This window comes from Zonotrichia albicollis, chromosome 21, assembly GCF_047830755.1.
Source record: "Zonotrichia albicollis isolate bZonAlb1 chromosome 21, bZonAlb1.hap1, whole genome shotgun sequence".
In the NCBI taxonomy this organism is placed as follows: domain Eukaryota; kingdom Metazoa; phylum Chordata; class Aves; order Passeriformes; family Passerellidae; genus Zonotrichia; species Zonotrichia albicollis.
This window is the reverse complement of record NC_133839.1, coordinates 6,525,231-6,539,730: the sequence shown is the minus strand read 5'-3', so window position 1 is coordinate 6,539,730 and position 14,500 is coordinate 6,525,231. Positions and strand designations below refer to the sequence as shown.

Here is a 14,500-nt window from a genome sequence, read left to right as displayed (position 1 = left end):
CCTGGCAGGCAGCGGGAGCGCTGGGACATGTGCAGGACACACACCCAGACACCAGGGGGTTCAGCAATCGGGACTCAGCGAGGGAGCCGGGACTGGCGGAGGATGCAGGCGCAGGCTCCCTGCAGGCACGGATTGGGAAGCCGGGGCGAGCGGCCGGGATGCTCCCTCCCTTCCTCTGAGCGCAGCATCGCGCTGCCCCGGCGGGATAAACACCCGCTTCCTGCCCTTAATCAGCTCCAGAGGGGCTGGGGGGGGACAGAGAGGCAGAGAAAAAAAAAAATTAAAAAAAAAAAAACTCTGGAAAGAAAAACTCATTTCCTGCGACAGAAGAAAAAGATAAAGTCTGGATTCATTAAAGTGAACTTTACTGGGGAGAGACGGGAAAGAGCCAAACACAATGTCCTTGAAATTTCCTCCGCACGGCTCCGTCCACGAAAACAGGATAAAGCCGCTTCCGCTGTCTCTGCTGGAGTGCACTGTGGGGAGCTGGGGCCGGGGGCTGCTCACAGGCAGTCGAGGTGGGTGCAGACCTGCTGGAAAACCTCCTCCACAGAGCCCTCGGCGTTGAGCTGGGTACAGAGGGGACAGCGGGGGGACTTGCCCGAGGGCTCTCACCCGAGAGCAGCTGGAACTCTCCCAAGGATGCATTTTGGCCATAGGGGAAGAGACCAGGGCTTGTTTAGGGCAAAGGGGTGCAGGCCATCCTTGGAGGGGGTCGTGTTGGGAATGAGAGGGGTCAGGCCCACCCCAAACTAGGCAGGATTGAGTTTTCCTGCTTCCCTCATCATCCCCATCCACCACTTCCCCTTCCATGGGACACAAGTCCCGAGCTGGCATCAGTCTCATTCCCGCTTACCTGGCGGACAATGCCTCTGCTCTTGTAGAAGGCAATGACAGGCTCAGTGGCCTTGTAGTAGGTCTCCAAACGCTTCTTGATGGTCTCCTCATTGTCATCCACCCTCCCACTGGTCTCTCCTCTCTTCAGCAGGCGTTTCACCATCGTGTCCTTCCCCGCATCCACGTACAGCAGCAGCGTGGGGGGTGCGATCTGTGCACAGAGGGGACGTGGCTGTCACCACACTGAGCTGCTGTGGCTCTGGTTTGGCTTGGGGGGTGGTGGTCGTCAGCATGAGGGTCACAAATGTCCCCACACCACCCTCTGCCTCCATTCACATGGGTCTGGGGGCCAGCAGGACACAGATGTCCCCACGCCATCTTCTGCCTTCCACTGCTTTGGTCTGGGAGCCACCAGGACACTCTTCCATGTAGAGGAAGGCAAAGGCACACTGCAGCCAAGCCCTGGCTCTCTGCCATCACCATCATGTCAGCACTGCTGTCACGCTCTGACAGCCTGAGGACACTGTGGTCCCTCCCACTGTGCTCTGGGCACAGGCTGTCCCCAGGCAGGGGGACCTGCTGCCCAGTTTAGACCCTTCTGGGATGTGATCTCCGCTGGGATGGGGAGCCCAGGCTGCTGCTGCATTGAGTCTCTGTGCTAAGCTGGTGTGTGGCACAGCCCAGCACAGCACAGCACAGAACAGCACCAGTCCTCACCTTCTTCTCAAACTCCTCTCCCTGCTTCACCTCGCGGGGGTATCCATCGATCAGGAAGCCTTTGGACACGTCTGCTTTGGCCACCATGGCATCCCTCAGCATGTCCAGCACCGTGTCCTGGAGAGGGAGGACAGAGCTGCCACAGCTGGCATGGGACAACAAAACTCCCACCCAGCATCCCTGGGTCCCTGCAGCATCCCTGCTGCAAACCCCGCCCTGGGATGGCAGAGCCAGAGATGCCCGAGCCGTGTGCCAGCCATTACTGTGGCAGCCCCACTGACAGCCCTGCTCACCCCACCATGTGACAGCTGGTAGGGACTCACCAGGGGCACCAGCTCTCCCTTCTCCATGATGGCCTGCAGCTTCTTGCCCCGCTCCGAGCCCGAGCTGACCTCTGCCCGCAGCAGGTCCCCCGTGGACAGGTGGGTGTAGCCATACTTCTGCACGATCTTCTCACACTGTGTCCCCTTGCCCGAGCCAGGGCCACCTGCAAGGCACACGTGTGCCCCAGCCATGGGTAAGGAGAGGGAGGGTACACGGGAGCAGCACAGACACACACAAGCCCTCAGAGCTCAGTGACACAGCAGTTGGTGTCCCCAAGCCCAGCACGAAGGGGATGGACAGAGCTCCTCGTGGCTGCCCAAGTGCTTGGGGGTGACATGGGCTGCTGGGAATCGGCATTGGGCACCACACCCTGATGGCACCCAAGACATCACCACCCAGGGTTTTGTCACATTACCTCCCAGGGATTTGTTGTCACATCAGCCCCCAGTGGTTTACTGTCACATCACCCCAGATGCTGCCACCCCATGTCTGGCCAGAAGTGCCCTCCTGGTCCCACCATACCCCATGTGGACTCAAGGAGCCAAGCTGGAGCCATGGCCATCCCACAGTGCCTGGGAATAGCCCAGTCTCAGCCTCCAGCCCTGTTTCCCCAGCCTAGAGGTACAGGGAAAAGGCGTGGGCTGATCCCACCAGTGACACAGGATCCAGACACAGACTTACCAACCACAAAGATGATTTTGTGCTGCTTGAGCTTTTCTGGAAAAGAGAAAGGAAAAAAAATAATTATCAAAAGCCAAGAGGTCCATCAGGGAGAGAGGTGTCCCCAGGGGGTGCCAGATCCAGGGCAGGCATCCCTGGGGATAGAGGGGACCGATCCAGGAGAGTCCTGGGGGAAGATGGAGAGGGAAGCAGACGTGTGTCCTGGTCACCTGGGCAGGCTGGGATGTGTGGCCACGTCTGAGCACAAAGACCCCACGGCACTTCGGCCATGGGGTGGAATTCCAGTGCCACGTGGTGTCCCAGAGGTGCTCACTGTCCTCGGCTCCACTGCAGGCAGGGACTGGCCTCATCCGTCCCTGCGGCCGGCTCCTCACCCCGCTGGGCTAACTGGGGCCGCGGCAGCCTCGGGTGGCATCGAGCGCCTGGCACAACCCCGGCAGGACCCCAGGGCAGCTCCCTGGACTTGGTGGCCGCTGTGCAAATGGCACTGAGCGCCCCATCCCCTGCCCAGCACCTGGCACAGGGCTCTCAGCACCTGTGGGGTCTGTGCACCAGCCGTGGTGTGGGGCGATGCCGGGGTGTGATGCCGAAGGGGGGAAGCAGAGCTAAAAATAAAGTTGAGCTGCTCTGGGGCCACTTTCCCATCTCCTGATTACAGCTGGATGAAATTTCAACTCCTTGGCACTCAGCACTCCCCAGAGCTGGGGATGGAGCCAAGAGTCTGGCAGGGACCAATGGGATGTGGGGCATGTGGGGGGGCTGGAGGGACATGGGGGATGGACAGAAGGGAGGGAGGCAAGGACACAGGGGCACGTGGAGGGGGGAAGGCAAAGAGGACCAGGGCTGCACGTAATGGGGACAAATGCAGGGCACAGAGGCAGGGAGGGAAGGGGAATGCAGATGGGGTGGATGGGGGGGCCAAGGGAATGGATAAAAAGGGGGACAGGGGCATGTAGAGGGGATGGGTGCAGGGGGGACAAAGGGGATTAATTCCAGGGGGGATTGATGCAGGGGCAACCAAGGAAAAGGACACAGGGGAGACAGGGAGATGCAGAGGGAATGGATGCAGAGGACACTGAGGGGACAGAAGCATGCAAGGAGATGGATCACTCACCTGTCGCCATGCTGATGGTTCAGGCACAGAAGCACTTAAGGCTGCCAGGAAAGAGAAGGATAAACAACTCAGCACATCAGGTCACCAACAGTCTGGGGAGAAAAAGGGTCTCTCTTTTTGGTCATGATGGTGCCCAGCTCCAAGCCCAGGCTGGGAGGATGGCAGAGAAGACACAACTCCTGGCTCGGCCCTGGAATAGGGAGCTAAGGGATCTCTGCTTCTGCGGCCATCACTCACCTGGCTCCCAGCAGTCACCCTCCGCATCCGGCTGCGGTAAGGGCATCCCCATGCCGGGTGACGCGCGGTGACGTTGCCGGCTTCCTCCCCTGCCCTGCCCACATCCCAATGCCCGAGGTGCTGCCCGGCAGCAGGAAACCCGCTGGGGATGCCCGGTGCCCCCGCAGCACCGAGCGATGGAGGCAGCACCCCGGCTCCCCACGGGCTGGGTTTAGGGGGTGTCCCAAGGAGGGGGTGCAGCACCCCATGGCACCCCCAGGAGCTCGAGGGCTGTTTGGCCACCCCACCTGCCCACACCCAGCCCCGCAGCGCCCCAGCTGCTTGGGCACGGTGCGTCACCCCGAACCGGCCGGACGGGGTGCAGGGAGGGGGCACCCGCAGCCGCTGGCAGGTCGTGTTACAGCCTCCAAAGGGCAGGGGCTAAGAATGGCCGCGCTGAAACCGGCACCGGGTCACAGCCCACCGGCGCCGCGGGGACAAAGTGCTGACATGTCCCCCAGGGGGTTCGGGGAGCGCGGGACCCCCGGGTCCCTGACTGTGGGGGTGCTGAGCCCCGGGAGAGCGGGCAGCACTCTCGGTGGGTGACAGGGGCTGCGGGCCTCAGGGCGAGCTGGGTGCTGACCCAGCGCGGTGCCAGGGGTGCCGGTGAGGGTGATGTGCAGGTGGCCGGCCCAGAAGGGATGGGGGGCGCTGACCCGCTGGGGCCGGGGCTGGGGAGGGGGCTGGGGCCGGGGAGGGGGCTCAGGGTGCCCTTGTGCCCCCCCAGCCAAGGCCCTTGCGGGCTGCACCCGGGGGTGCCCCAGCGATCTCAGCTCCATCCACCCCTCCCATCCCACCGAACGGAAGGGGAACGCGCGCCGCAGCCCCTCCCGGGGACCGAGCCCCTCACCGGGCGGCTCCAGCGCCGCTGAGGCGCCCCCGCCACCCTTCCAAGCGCCAAGCCGAGCCCCCCACGCTGCCCCGGGCCCGCCGCTGGCTCGGTGCCCGCACCGACCGGGCCCCGGGGGTCCCGCACCGCCCTGGCCTGAGGGTCCCGCTCCGACCGGGTCCCGCACTGACCTGGCCCGGGGCTCCCGCACTGACCTGGCCCGGGGGTCTCACACTATCCTGGCCCCACCGCCGCCGCCCGGGCCCGCCGGTACCGCTATTTATAGAGCACGGCGGCGCGCGGGGCACGCCGGGAGCGCGCGGCACCGGCGGCGCGAGCGAGCGGCGCGGGGGCACCGGGAGGGACGGGCGGGGATGGGGGGGGACACGGCCGGGGCGGAGAGCGCGGTTAAACCCTCCCGGCTCGGGGTGCGGGGCCGCCCGCCAGGGGAGCGAGCCCCGCCCGGCCCGGCCCGGGGGCTCCGCGGCGCCTCCGCCCCCAGCTCCGCGGACGGGAACGCTTTTCGTGTCACTGGCCTCGTGTCGCCTCCCCGCTTCTGCCCCCATTCCGTTCTCATGTCCCCATCCCTGTCCCTAATGCCCATCCCTGTCCCTAGTGCCCATGCCTATCCATAGTGCCCATTCCTGTCGCTACCGTCCCCATCCTTGTCCCTAATACCCTCATGCTCCCATCCCATCCCTATGTCCGTCTACTAATGTCCCCATCCAATCTCCATGTCCCCATTCCCATCCTTAGTGTCACCACCCTTGTCCCCAATGTCCTTATGTCCCCATTCCCATCCCTAGTGTCGCCACCTTTGTCCCTAATGTCCCTATGTCCCCATGCCCCTGCCCCAGCTCACACACCCCTCTCCCTCAGCTCCAGGGGTGTAAAACCCCGCAGGTGTTGAGTCCTTGTTGACATCTGCTCACTGAGAGATTCCGGATGCCAAAGCCAATGGCACAGATTTTATTAGCAATAAAATGTGAGGTAGAGAAAGAAATAGGAAAGAGGTATTGTGCATCTGGAGGAGAGAGGTCGGCCAAGCAGAAGATTGTCACCACCCTCAGCGTCCCCTTGGTCCTTCCCCACCCTGGTGTTTGTGATGTGGGGGTCCCGAGGTTGTTGAAAACTTCTCACTATTTATACATTTTTGCAAATGAAGGCATTAATGCTCATTGGCTACACAGCTCCTTCATTCCATTGGTTAAATGATTCCCTCTCTTCTAATGCTAATTAATCCCATGTCAGTCTCTCTTCCAGTCGGGTCCCTGTTATCTCCCCGTGCCAGAATTACCTTCTATCCAGCTGGAGCTGATCCCACCCACCAGTTACCTGGCTGGCTTTCCTTGTGGATTCTTTGTGTCCTTTATCAGTGACACATTCTTCTCGCTCAGTTTTATTTACCATCCCTAATCTGAGGTAATGCTCGGACGATAGCACCACCTTTATCTTATCTCAAATTCCTCTTGGGAATTCAGCAGGGGGAAGAGGAGCTTCAGTGGTTGCAGGTGCTGTCTATCCCATAGTTTGGGGTGATCTGTTTGATCAGTGATCTGTGTATGAGCAGCTGCCCCTCCACAGTTTGCCAGGGTGTGCCAGACCAGGCTGAGTGCCATGGTTCTGCTCCCTTCTGTGCCCATGTCTTGGCAAAGCCCTTCTGTGCCACCCAACCTTTGCCAGGCACTGGTGATCTTTCAGTCCTGGCACTCACCTGCCCTTCCTCCTCCTCTGTGGCTGCAGAGACCCCTTCCCAAGACCCTGTGACCCCAGGGCACCTGGCTGGGGGTGAGGTGACACAAGCTGGGGGGGTCTCAGGTGTCACCTGTCACTGTCAGAGCTGGAGTCAGTGAGGGACTGGACATGGATCCCACCTGGACATGCTGGTCACCTGAGTGTCCCCACGGGGGACAGTATTGCTGGGGGTCACTGCCATCATCCCCAAAATCCCGTCCAGAGCCAGGCTCAAGGTACCAGACTGCAGCAATATTTATTCCTGTACAAACAATTACAAAACATGGGTGCCCCACTGCTTCCCCCAGCACTGAGCCCCCCAAAACCACAGCCACAGCCAGAGGGAAACTGAGAATGGATTCCTGCCAAGGCACAGCACCCAAACATGCCATATTTAGGTGCTTTCCCCAGATCAGCTTCTCTGCTGCTGAGAAATTAGTGACAAAGTCCTGTTCCGGACACAGGGTGCCAAGAGGCACCACTGCCCCCCACTACCTGCCCACTTCTAAGTTGTTTATAAGCAGCTGCTGACTCTTTGTTTTCACTAATGAGCAGCCCCTGCTCACTCCTTCATCCAGGAAACCCAAGCAGAGACTCCAGGATTAGAAGTGGGGAGAAAAAAAGCCAAAACCTCCAAAAAGCTCCCAAAAATCCCATCTTTCAGTTCGAAAAGGTTTTGGCAGTGTGGGGCACAGCGGTGCTGGGAGGGGCTGGTGGTTTTGGGGTGCTGGGACAGGGAGGGTGGTAATGTCACCCCTGTGGGGTCCCACCAAAAACTGTGGGGTTCTGCTGTGGGAAGGATGACTGAGGGCTGGAATGAGGGGCTGGGGATGGTGGGGGGGGCTGAGCTCCAAGAGGAGTCTCCTCACCCAGACAGTTGGGGGAAAGTCTCTGTGGTGACCCCAGAAGCTTTGCAAACCAAAACTGAGCCGAGGGGACCTGGAACCCCCTTAGAGCCTCACAGGGGCTGCAATGTGCATGGACCAGGATGGGGCAGGATATCACCCCCAAGTATCCTGCACAGGGAGGGGCGACACTCCAAGTTTTACATTCACCGCCTGATCCCCAAAACCCAGCTCAGGGGACACCCCAAATCTTACATTCACCACCTGATCCCCAAAACACAGCTCAAAACCCAACTCATCCCAGGTGCCAGGAGCCACCATGCACAACAGCAGCGGTCCTGTGGCGCCTGATGCCACCACTGCCAGGGGGATGCAGGGGACCCCCATCCATCCACCCCCAGCTGCCCAGCAGGCGTGAGGCAGCCCCTAGGTCCAGGAGGGGTGGGAGAAGGTGATGTTGTAGAGGCCGGCCCAGCTGGCAAAGACTCTTTTCTCGGTGATGAAGCGGTGGTGGTTGCCGCGGCGGCTCCGCTCGTTGTGGATGTAGGTCGTGCACTCGTCGGGGCCCTTGGGCTCGTAGTAGTGGTAGGGCAGGCGGCGGGGTGGGGGGTGGCGGCTGCAGGGGGCAGAGAAACGTGGGGTGAGCCCCGTGGTGGGGTCAGGGGGCTGGGGTGGGGGCATGGGGGTCTCCTCACCCGCAGTAGCTGGGTGGCACCATGCCATAGACGTGGATGGCGTCGCACAGCTCCACTGCGATCACCATGGTGAACCAGCCAGTGCTGAGCCACGAGCGAGATTTCTCCCTGGGGAGGAAAAACCACAGTGAGGTGATGGGGATAATGGACCCCCTCAGTGTCCCCAGTGTGTTGCAGTGAGCCCCAGCTCAATGCTGCAGCTCTGAGAGTCAGCTCTGTCTTGGGAACCTGCAGAAAAGGGGGCACAGCACAGGAGGTGGCTCTGAGGTACCTGTCCTTCCCTGTCTCTCCCCGAAACAACTCATCAAACTGCTTCATGCGGCCGGGAGAGACAACATAGGCTGTCATGTTGGGGAAGGAGGCGCAGACGCGCTGGATGATCTTCAGGAGGCTCTTCTGCATCTTGGTGGGCGGCCCCCAGAAGATGAACATGGTCTCCGGGGTCTTGTTGACGAACTCCTGGGGCCGCTTGAGGACACGGTAGAGGCTGGAGTGGGCCACCACACGGAAGCTGGTCTTGTTGCCCACATCAGCACTGTAGCCCGTGGTGGGAGCGTCGTTCATGCGGATGGTGCACTCAGCCCCGTCGATGGCCGTGCCCAGGTGGGTGCCCAGCAGGTGGCTGGAGCTGGTGACAATGACGCATTGGTGGCAGCGGGCGGTCAGGGTCTGGTGATGATAAATGCCGTCAGCAGGTGACTCTTTGTGTCACTGTGGGCAGGGCACTGTTCCCTGCAGAGCTGCTGTCCTCAGGAGGGGACAGCTGGGCAGGATGCCAGCAGAGGGACAGCCCCTGTGTCACCGCCCAGCCCCAGCCCCGCTGCCCAGCCCGTACCTTGTTCCCGCACACAGGCAGGTACCCGCTTTTCACCCCCCACTTCTTGAGGTCGGGGGGCCGGCGGGCTCTGCCCCGCAGGCGGCTGTAGGGGAACACCTCGCTCCCGTTGCCGGAGCTGTAGATGATCAGCAACATGATCAGGGCAAAGAGGACCCCCAGGGCGGCGGCGCGCTGGCTCTGCGGGCGGGGGGACAGCGTCAGCCGCTGCCCCACCCGCGGGGGGCATCCACCCCTCTCCCAAGGCACCTCCAGCAGGGTGCCTGCTGTCCCAGGAGGGCCCCGAGGGGATTCTCTGGCACTCACCGTGCTGCCACTCATGTCTCTGTGCCAGCCTCAGCACACAGCGATCGCCGGTGACCCGCGAGCACCTGCAAGGAGTGTGGTCACCCCAGCCTGGCCCTGCAAGGCGTGTGGTCACCCCCAGCCTGGCCCCTGCAAGGAGTGTGGTCACCCCCAGCCTGGCACCTGCGTGTGGTCACCCCCAGCCTGGCCCTGCAAGGAGTGTGGTCACCCCCAGCCTGGCCCACTGTCCCCATGCCAGGCTGGTGGGGGGACAGGTACACAGGACATATCTCCAGGTCCCCCTCTGAAGAGGAGAACAATCCCCTGGAATTTATGAGGGGGAAAGAAATGCTGGTGACAGGGGCTGGGCAGACTCCGGGGTGTGGAAGAGCCAAACCCAGCCTGGGGAATCGCCACGTTAAGCTCTGTGCAGGGAGGATTATCCTCCCCTCGTGGGGATGAAACCACTCGAACCGCAGGGTTAGGGAGGGTCAACCTGCTGCTCGTGCAGTGAAATTCCATTAAAACCACTGCCACAGGAGCCTTGGATCAGGAGGGAATGGGAGGAACGCACTCACCCCACTCAGTGCATGCATGGGATTGCATCCAGCAGACATGCAGGTACTCTCCAGCCCCAGAACCAACTCTTACTTCCACTCCAAGTGGACTGACCCAGTTTAGCTCTGGGAGACCTGGTTAGTGAGCCCCAGCCGTTCCTGGAACGCTCCAAGCAAATGGAAATTAAAACCCACTGAAGCCTCCTCTTTACTAATTGTCACACGGAAAATTATGCAACAGCTTGAGATCAACCCCTGGGGGGAGCTGACACCTCGAAACGCTCTCAGGGCCGGTGGCGGTGCCAGCAGGTACCAGCCTGCCCCGGAGCCCAGGCCAGGCCGGCGATGCTGAGCGGCTTCGTTGTGCAAAGGTTGTGATCGCTGTGGGACCCCCACTCCCGGACCCCACTTCGCTCCCTGCAGCTCTCGGGCCATGTGGAACCGCACGGAGGGTCCCGGCGGCCTTACCTCGCCTGCCGGGGGCTCTCATGGAGAGTCCGTCACCTCCTGCGCCCCGCGGGCGGCGGGCGCTGCCCGGGCCCTCCGGCGGGCTCGGCCATGCCGGCACCGGGGCTCACATCGTCGCTCTGCGGGAAAAGGCTGCTCCAGAGCCGGGCCCTCCTCCGCCGGGGTCCCCCAGTCCCGGATGCGAACCCTCCGGGAAGGGAAAACCCGCCCGGGCCGGGGTGCGAACCTCCCGCCGCTCCTACGGGCGAGTCCTCCCCCGCCCCGGGGAGCATCCCCCGCCCCCGGCCACGGCGGCACGGGAGGGAGCCGGACCCTTCCTACCCTCCATTCCCGCACCCTTCCTACCCTCCATTCCCGGACCCCTCCTGCCCCTCCATCCCCGGATCCCTCCTGCCCCTCCATTCCCCGTGTACCGGCCCCGGGGGCAGGGGCCGCTTTCCCCCCGCGTTCCGCCCCTGCACCGGCTGAACGGGCCCGGCGGGGACGCGCGAGCTCCACCGGCCGCTCCGGCCCGCAGAGCGCCCCGGTACCGCTGCCGATACCGATACCGCTGACGATATTGATAGCGCTGCCGATGCCGGTACCGTTACCGCGGCCGTTACTGATATCGCTGCCGTTGCTGATAGCGCTGCCGATACCGAGCGCGCCGCTGCCGCCGCCCAGGCCGGGTCCTAGTGCCGCCCTCCCGGGATGGGGGAGCACCGCCGGGTCCTAGTGCCCCCCTCCCGGGCTCGGGAGCACCGCCGGGTCCTAGTGCCGCCCTCCCGATCCCGGGGAAATCCTAGTGCCGCCCTCCCGGGATCGGGATAGCCGCCGGGAAAGACCGGGACTGATCCCCCGAGGGCACCGGTGCGGGCAGCGGGGATGGGGAGCGGCAGCGCTGCCCGTGCCAGGAGCAGCCCGCCGTGCCTGCCCGCATTGCTGGCATGCCGAGGTCTCCCCCGCATCTCCCCCGCGCCGCTCGGGGCCCCGCTCGGGGAGGTTTCGTGGCGCATGGGGAGAGCTCCACCGCTGGCAGGGATCGGCATCCCTGAGGCGTGTCCAGAGCGATTGTGGCCCCGCTGTGCCGGTGCTGCCTTGCCCTGCGCAGGGCTGGGGAAGCTGAGGTGGCAGGCGTGAGCTCCATGGGCTCCTGTGCTGCACTGCCCTGCAGGAAGCAGCCCTGGCAGCACCCCCAGTTCTGCACCACTTGCTCTTCACTGCACCCCTCCCATCTCTGCTCCTCCTCTCGCCCCTGGCCCCCCAGACAGCACCAGGACATCCCAAACATATGGCATCTGTTTATGTGTTCAAAGTGCTGCTGTGGGCTCAGGGCCATGCACCAACATGGCCTGTCCCAGCTCTCCAGGGACATGGGAGCTGCCAGTGCCCTGAGACAGCCCAGCAGCACTGAGCTCTGTGGGACTGAGGATCCCCAGACCCAGCACCCATCCTGAGAGATGCAGCTGCTGGTTTCCAAATAACCTCAACTGCTTTCAGCACCCTCTTCCAAGTTTAGGCTCAACTCTACCCCCTTGTCACCTCCCCCTCTTATTTATAGCCTGGCAGCCTGTGAGGAGGTGTTGAGTGTCCCCCCTCCCTCACTCCCTGTCCTGTCCTGCAGCCACAAAGGGCACAGCAAGGGGCACCACTGAATTAAAAACAATTTTAATGGCCACGTTCGCTTTGGTCTGAATCCAAGGACACTTGTGACAAGGCAATTCATAGCCCCTAGGGCACAGGTGGCTCCAGGGTTTCCAGCTGAGGGGCTGCAGGCACCAAGCAGCAGAAGGCAGAGCCTGGATCCAGGTGCCTGCACCCCACACCCAGCACTGTCCAGAGGGTACAGGTGAGGCGAGGAACACAGTAGAGCTTCGTCCCTGTGAGAGGCACAGGTCTGTGGCCCTGGCAGGGCTGAGCATTTCTGCACCATGTCCTGCTGGAGTCCAGCAGCACGTCTAATCCTGCATTAAATATTCCTCCTAGTAGAGAGAGCAGAAAACCAGGTCTCCCTGGCTCCATCCAGGCAGACATTTGGAGCTGGTGGGGCTGCATGGGTCCAGCTCATGCCCACCATGTACCAACAGGGGGTTCCCAGCCCCTCCACCAGCTGGGAAACAGGCACTGCTGTGCAGAGACGGAGACTCCCTGCTCCAGGGCTTGGCAGGAGGTGTCCAGCCGTGCCGCCGGCAGAGCTGGGACGTGTTGCTGCAGGAGGAGAGCTGCCCTGCGCCGAGGTTCCTGCCGCCTCACGCCGTGGCAGCGCCCTACCTGCCTGCCCAGGATGGGTGGTTGAAGACAATGTTCCCCCTCTTGGCCCAGCGGGAGAAGATGGCTTTCTCGGTGATGAAGCGGTGCCCGGCGCGCCGAGCCTGCTCGTGCGTCAGGTACATCCTGCACTCGTCCAGCCTGCCCTTCTCAAAGTAGTGGTACGGCACGCTGGAGTGGTTCTTTTCCCTGGCAGGAGGGCACAGGGTGAGTGTGGGACTTGGGGGGACACCAGAGCACCCCACACCTGCCCCTGCCAGCCCCGCACACCTGCAGTAGCTGTCGCTGACCATGCCAAAGACACAGATCTGCTCGCACAGCTCCATGGCCAGGATCATGGTGAACCAGCCCGTGCTCAGGAAGGAGCCGGATTTCATCCTGAAAGGCATCGTGGTCACACTGGAGTGGGTGGCACCACCCGGGTGGTAGTGCCACCACTACGGGTGCTTGATGGGGGACCCAATGAGACCTCCTGACCTCAGGAACCAGCAGTACCTGTTCTTCCCTGTCTCATTCTGGAAAACATCGTCACAGTATGTCATCTTCTCCTCGGTCAGGGTGTAGATCTGCAGCTGGGGGTACTTCTCCATCACCTTGACCAGAGCCTGGTAGGTTGAGCCCATCTTCTCCCTGCTCATCTTTTTTGCTGGCCCCCAGATGAAGTAAAGGGTCTCCTGGGACTGCTGGAAGAAGTAGGGCTGGTTGCCCAGCAGCAGGGGGACGCTGGTGTGTGAGACCACCCGGATGGTGCTGCGGGCCCCCACGTCCTGCTCGTAGCCGGCGGTGGGGGCATGGTTCATGCGCAGGACACACTCCTGCCCGTCGATGGCCTGGCCCAGCTGCGAGCCCAGCATCTGCCCCGAGCTGGAGACGATGGCGCACTGGTGGCACCGCGCTCGCTCCAGCGGCTGTGGGGAGAGGCACCGTCAGTTCCTCCTTCCGTCCAGGATACACCGCAGCCCCTGCCCGCCCTTCCCAAAGGTTAGGGAAACTGAGGCACAGGTGGGCCGAGCTGGCCCAGCGCTGCCCCATCCGCACGCACCTTCCCGTCGGGAACGCGGCTGTAGCCCGGGAAGCTGCGGACGCTGTCAGCCCTGGCCGTGGCGGGGCTGTCCCGGAGCGCCGGGGCCGAGCAGCAGCGCTGCACGGGGGTGTGGGAGCCGAGCAGGATGTACAGCACGGCCGCCACCGCCGCGCACACCAGCGTGAGGAAGAGCCGGACCTGGGAGCAGAGCGGGGGGAGCTTTCCGGGCCTGCCCACGAGCACCGGCCCGTGCCGGTACCGGTGGCCCCGCGGCCACGGGGGAGCTGCCGCTCGGAGGGTGTTGAGGTGTGCGGGGTGCCGGGCCCGGCTCAGTCCGTGCCCTACGGACTCCGTACCGCCCGCGGGCACCGGCAGCAGCCGGGCTCATCCCCCGGCCCCTCTCCCCTGCCCAGCGGGTACTCACCAGCGTCTTCATGCTCGGGGGGCTGGCGGATCCCCGGGCGGGCACCGGGGGTCACCGGCAGGGCGGGAGCTCGCACCCTGCAAGAGGAGCGGGCTCAGCGGCGGCACCCGGGATCCGGGATCCGGCTGCCGGCATCGCCCCGGTTCCCAGAGCCCGGGGTTCCCTTCCACGCCTCATGCCGGCACCCCCCCCGAGGCTATTACCGGGATCCCTCCCCGCATCCCATTCGCATTCCCCGGGGTGCCCCACGTGTGCAGTTCCCCGCTCCGAGTGCCGTTCTCCCCGTGCCCCCCGTGCCCCGCCCCGCCGGGCAGGGCTCGGGCCCGGGGGTCTCCCCGGCGCGGCATCCCCGGTTGGCGGTGCCGGCCCCACTCACCGAGCCGGGATCCACCGGCGGCTCCCGCATCCCGCCCGGAGCGGGGCTGCCGGGCCGCGGGGGGCGGAGCCGAGCGGGCACTGCCGGAACCGGCACCGGGACCGCCCCCGCCCCGCCCCGCGACCCCGCTCCTCGGGGGCGCGCCCGCCGTGCCCGTGCCCGGCGCACGCAGCGCGTGTGTCCCGGTACCGATCCCCGCCGCTCGCCCCGCCGTGTGCCTCGGCAGCCACCA

The 14,500-nt window shown here is 63.5% G+C and overlaps 3 protein-coding genes across 8 annotated transcripts; all 3 read right to left on the bottom strand.

Annotated features, from left to right (window-relative positions):
- Window positions 1-348: 348 nt before the first annotated feature.
- Window positions 349-5,136, bottom strand: AK1 (adenylate kinase 1). 3 transcript variants are annotated; one of them, XM_005490559.4, is made up of 7 exons: window positions 4,994-5,136; window positions 3,674-3,714; window positions 2,560-2,595; window positions 1,878-2,041; window positions 1,555-1,671; window positions 857-1,048; window positions 349-569 (listed from the first exon to the last, which is right to left on the bottom strand). In XM_005490559.4, exons 2-7 carry the CDS (start codon window positions 3,681-3,683, stop codon window positions 504-506), a joined length of 585 nt encoding a protein of 194 aa, XP_005490616.1. In that variant the 5' UTR covers window positions 3,684-3,714; window positions 4,994-5,136; the 3' UTR covers window positions 349-503. The 3 variants fall into 3 exon arrangements, with proteins under 3 accessions (XP_005490616.1, XP_005490617.1, XP_005490618.1); XM_005490560.4 differs by having other exon boundaries at window positions 4,970-5,107; XM_005490561.3 differs by lacking the exon at window positions 4,994-5,136 and adding an exon at window positions 3,911-3,959.
- Window positions 5,137-7,644: 2,508 nt separating this feature from the next.
- On the bottom strand, window positions 7,645-10,941 carry ST6GALNAC6 (ST6 N-acetylgalactosaminide alpha-2,6-sialyltransferase 6). Of its 4 annotated transcripts, none has more exons than XM_074556245.1 (8): window positions 10,782-10,941; window positions 10,198-10,316; window positions 9,751-9,888; window positions 9,194-9,258; window positions 8,888-9,067; window positions 8,324-8,721; window positions 8,053-8,160; window positions 7,645-7,973 (listed from the first exon to the last, which is right to left on the bottom strand). In XM_074556245.1, the coding sequence occupies exons 4-8, from the start codon at window positions 9,206-9,208 to the stop codon at window positions 7,784-7,786; spliced, it is 891 nt and encodes a 296-aa protein (XP_074412346.1). In that variant the 5' UTR covers window positions 9,209-9,258; window positions 9,751-9,888; window positions 10,198-10,316; window positions 10,782-10,941; the 3' UTR covers window positions 7,645-7,783. The 4 variants fall into 4 exon arrangements, with proteins under 4 accessions (XP_074412346.1, XP_074412345.1, XP_074412344.1 ...); XM_074556244.1 differs by lacking the exon at window positions 9,751-9,888 and adding an exon at window positions 9,373-9,382 and having other exon boundaries at window positions 9,194-9,280; XM_074556243.1 differs by lacking the exon at window positions 9,751-9,888 and having other exon boundaries at window positions 9,194-9,289.
- Window positions 10,942-11,828: 887 nt separating this feature from the next.
- Window positions 11,829-14,420, bottom strand: ST6GALNAC4 (ST6 N-acetylgalactosaminide alpha-2,6-sialyltransferase 4). Its single transcript, XM_074556241.1, has 6 exons — window positions 14,269-14,420; window positions 13,893-13,969; window positions 13,487-13,666; window positions 12,940-13,352; window positions 12,715-12,822; window positions 11,829-12,633 (listed from the first exon to the last, which is right to left on the bottom strand). Exons 2-6 carry the CDS (start codon window positions 13,902-13,904, stop codon window positions 12,444-12,446), a joined length of 903 nt encoding a protein of 300 aa, XP_074412342.1. The 5' UTR covers window positions 13,905-13,969; window positions 14,269-14,420; the 3' UTR covers window positions 11,829-12,443.
- Window positions 14,421-14,500: the final 80 nt, after the last annotated feature.

Bases quoted from the DNA above. Each gene is read 5' to 3' on its own strand.
- ST6GALNAC6 (XM_074556245.1), bottom strand. The intron at 8,161-8,323 runs GTACCTCAGAGC...TTTCCTCCCCAG, and splicing joins GGAGAGACAGGGAAGGACAG to GGAGAAATCTCGCTCGTGGC. The intron at 7,974-8,052 runs GTGAGGAGACCC...TGCCCCCTGCAG, and splicing joins GTGCCACCCAGCTACTGCGG to CCGCCACCCCCCACCCCGCC.
- ST6GALNAC4 (XM_074556241.1), bottom strand. The intron at 13,353-13,486 runs GTGCGTGCGGAT...CTCTCCCCACAG, and splicing joins GCCGCGTTCCCGACGGGAAG to CCGCTGGAGCGAGCGCGGTG. The intron at 12,634-12,714 runs GTGTGCGGGGCT...CCCTCCTGCCAG, and splicing joins GTCAGCGACAGCTACTGCAG to GGAAAAGAACCACTCCAGCG.
- AK1 (XM_005490559.4), bottom strand. The intron at 1,672-1,877 runs GTGAGTCCCTAC...CTCCCTCTCCAG, and splicing joins AGGGAGAGCTGGTGCCCCTG to GACACGGTGCTGGACATGCT. The intron at 570-856 runs GTAAGCGGGAAT...CTCTGTACCCAG, and splicing joins GCAGAGGCATTGTCCGCCAG to CTCAACGCCGAGGGCTCTGT.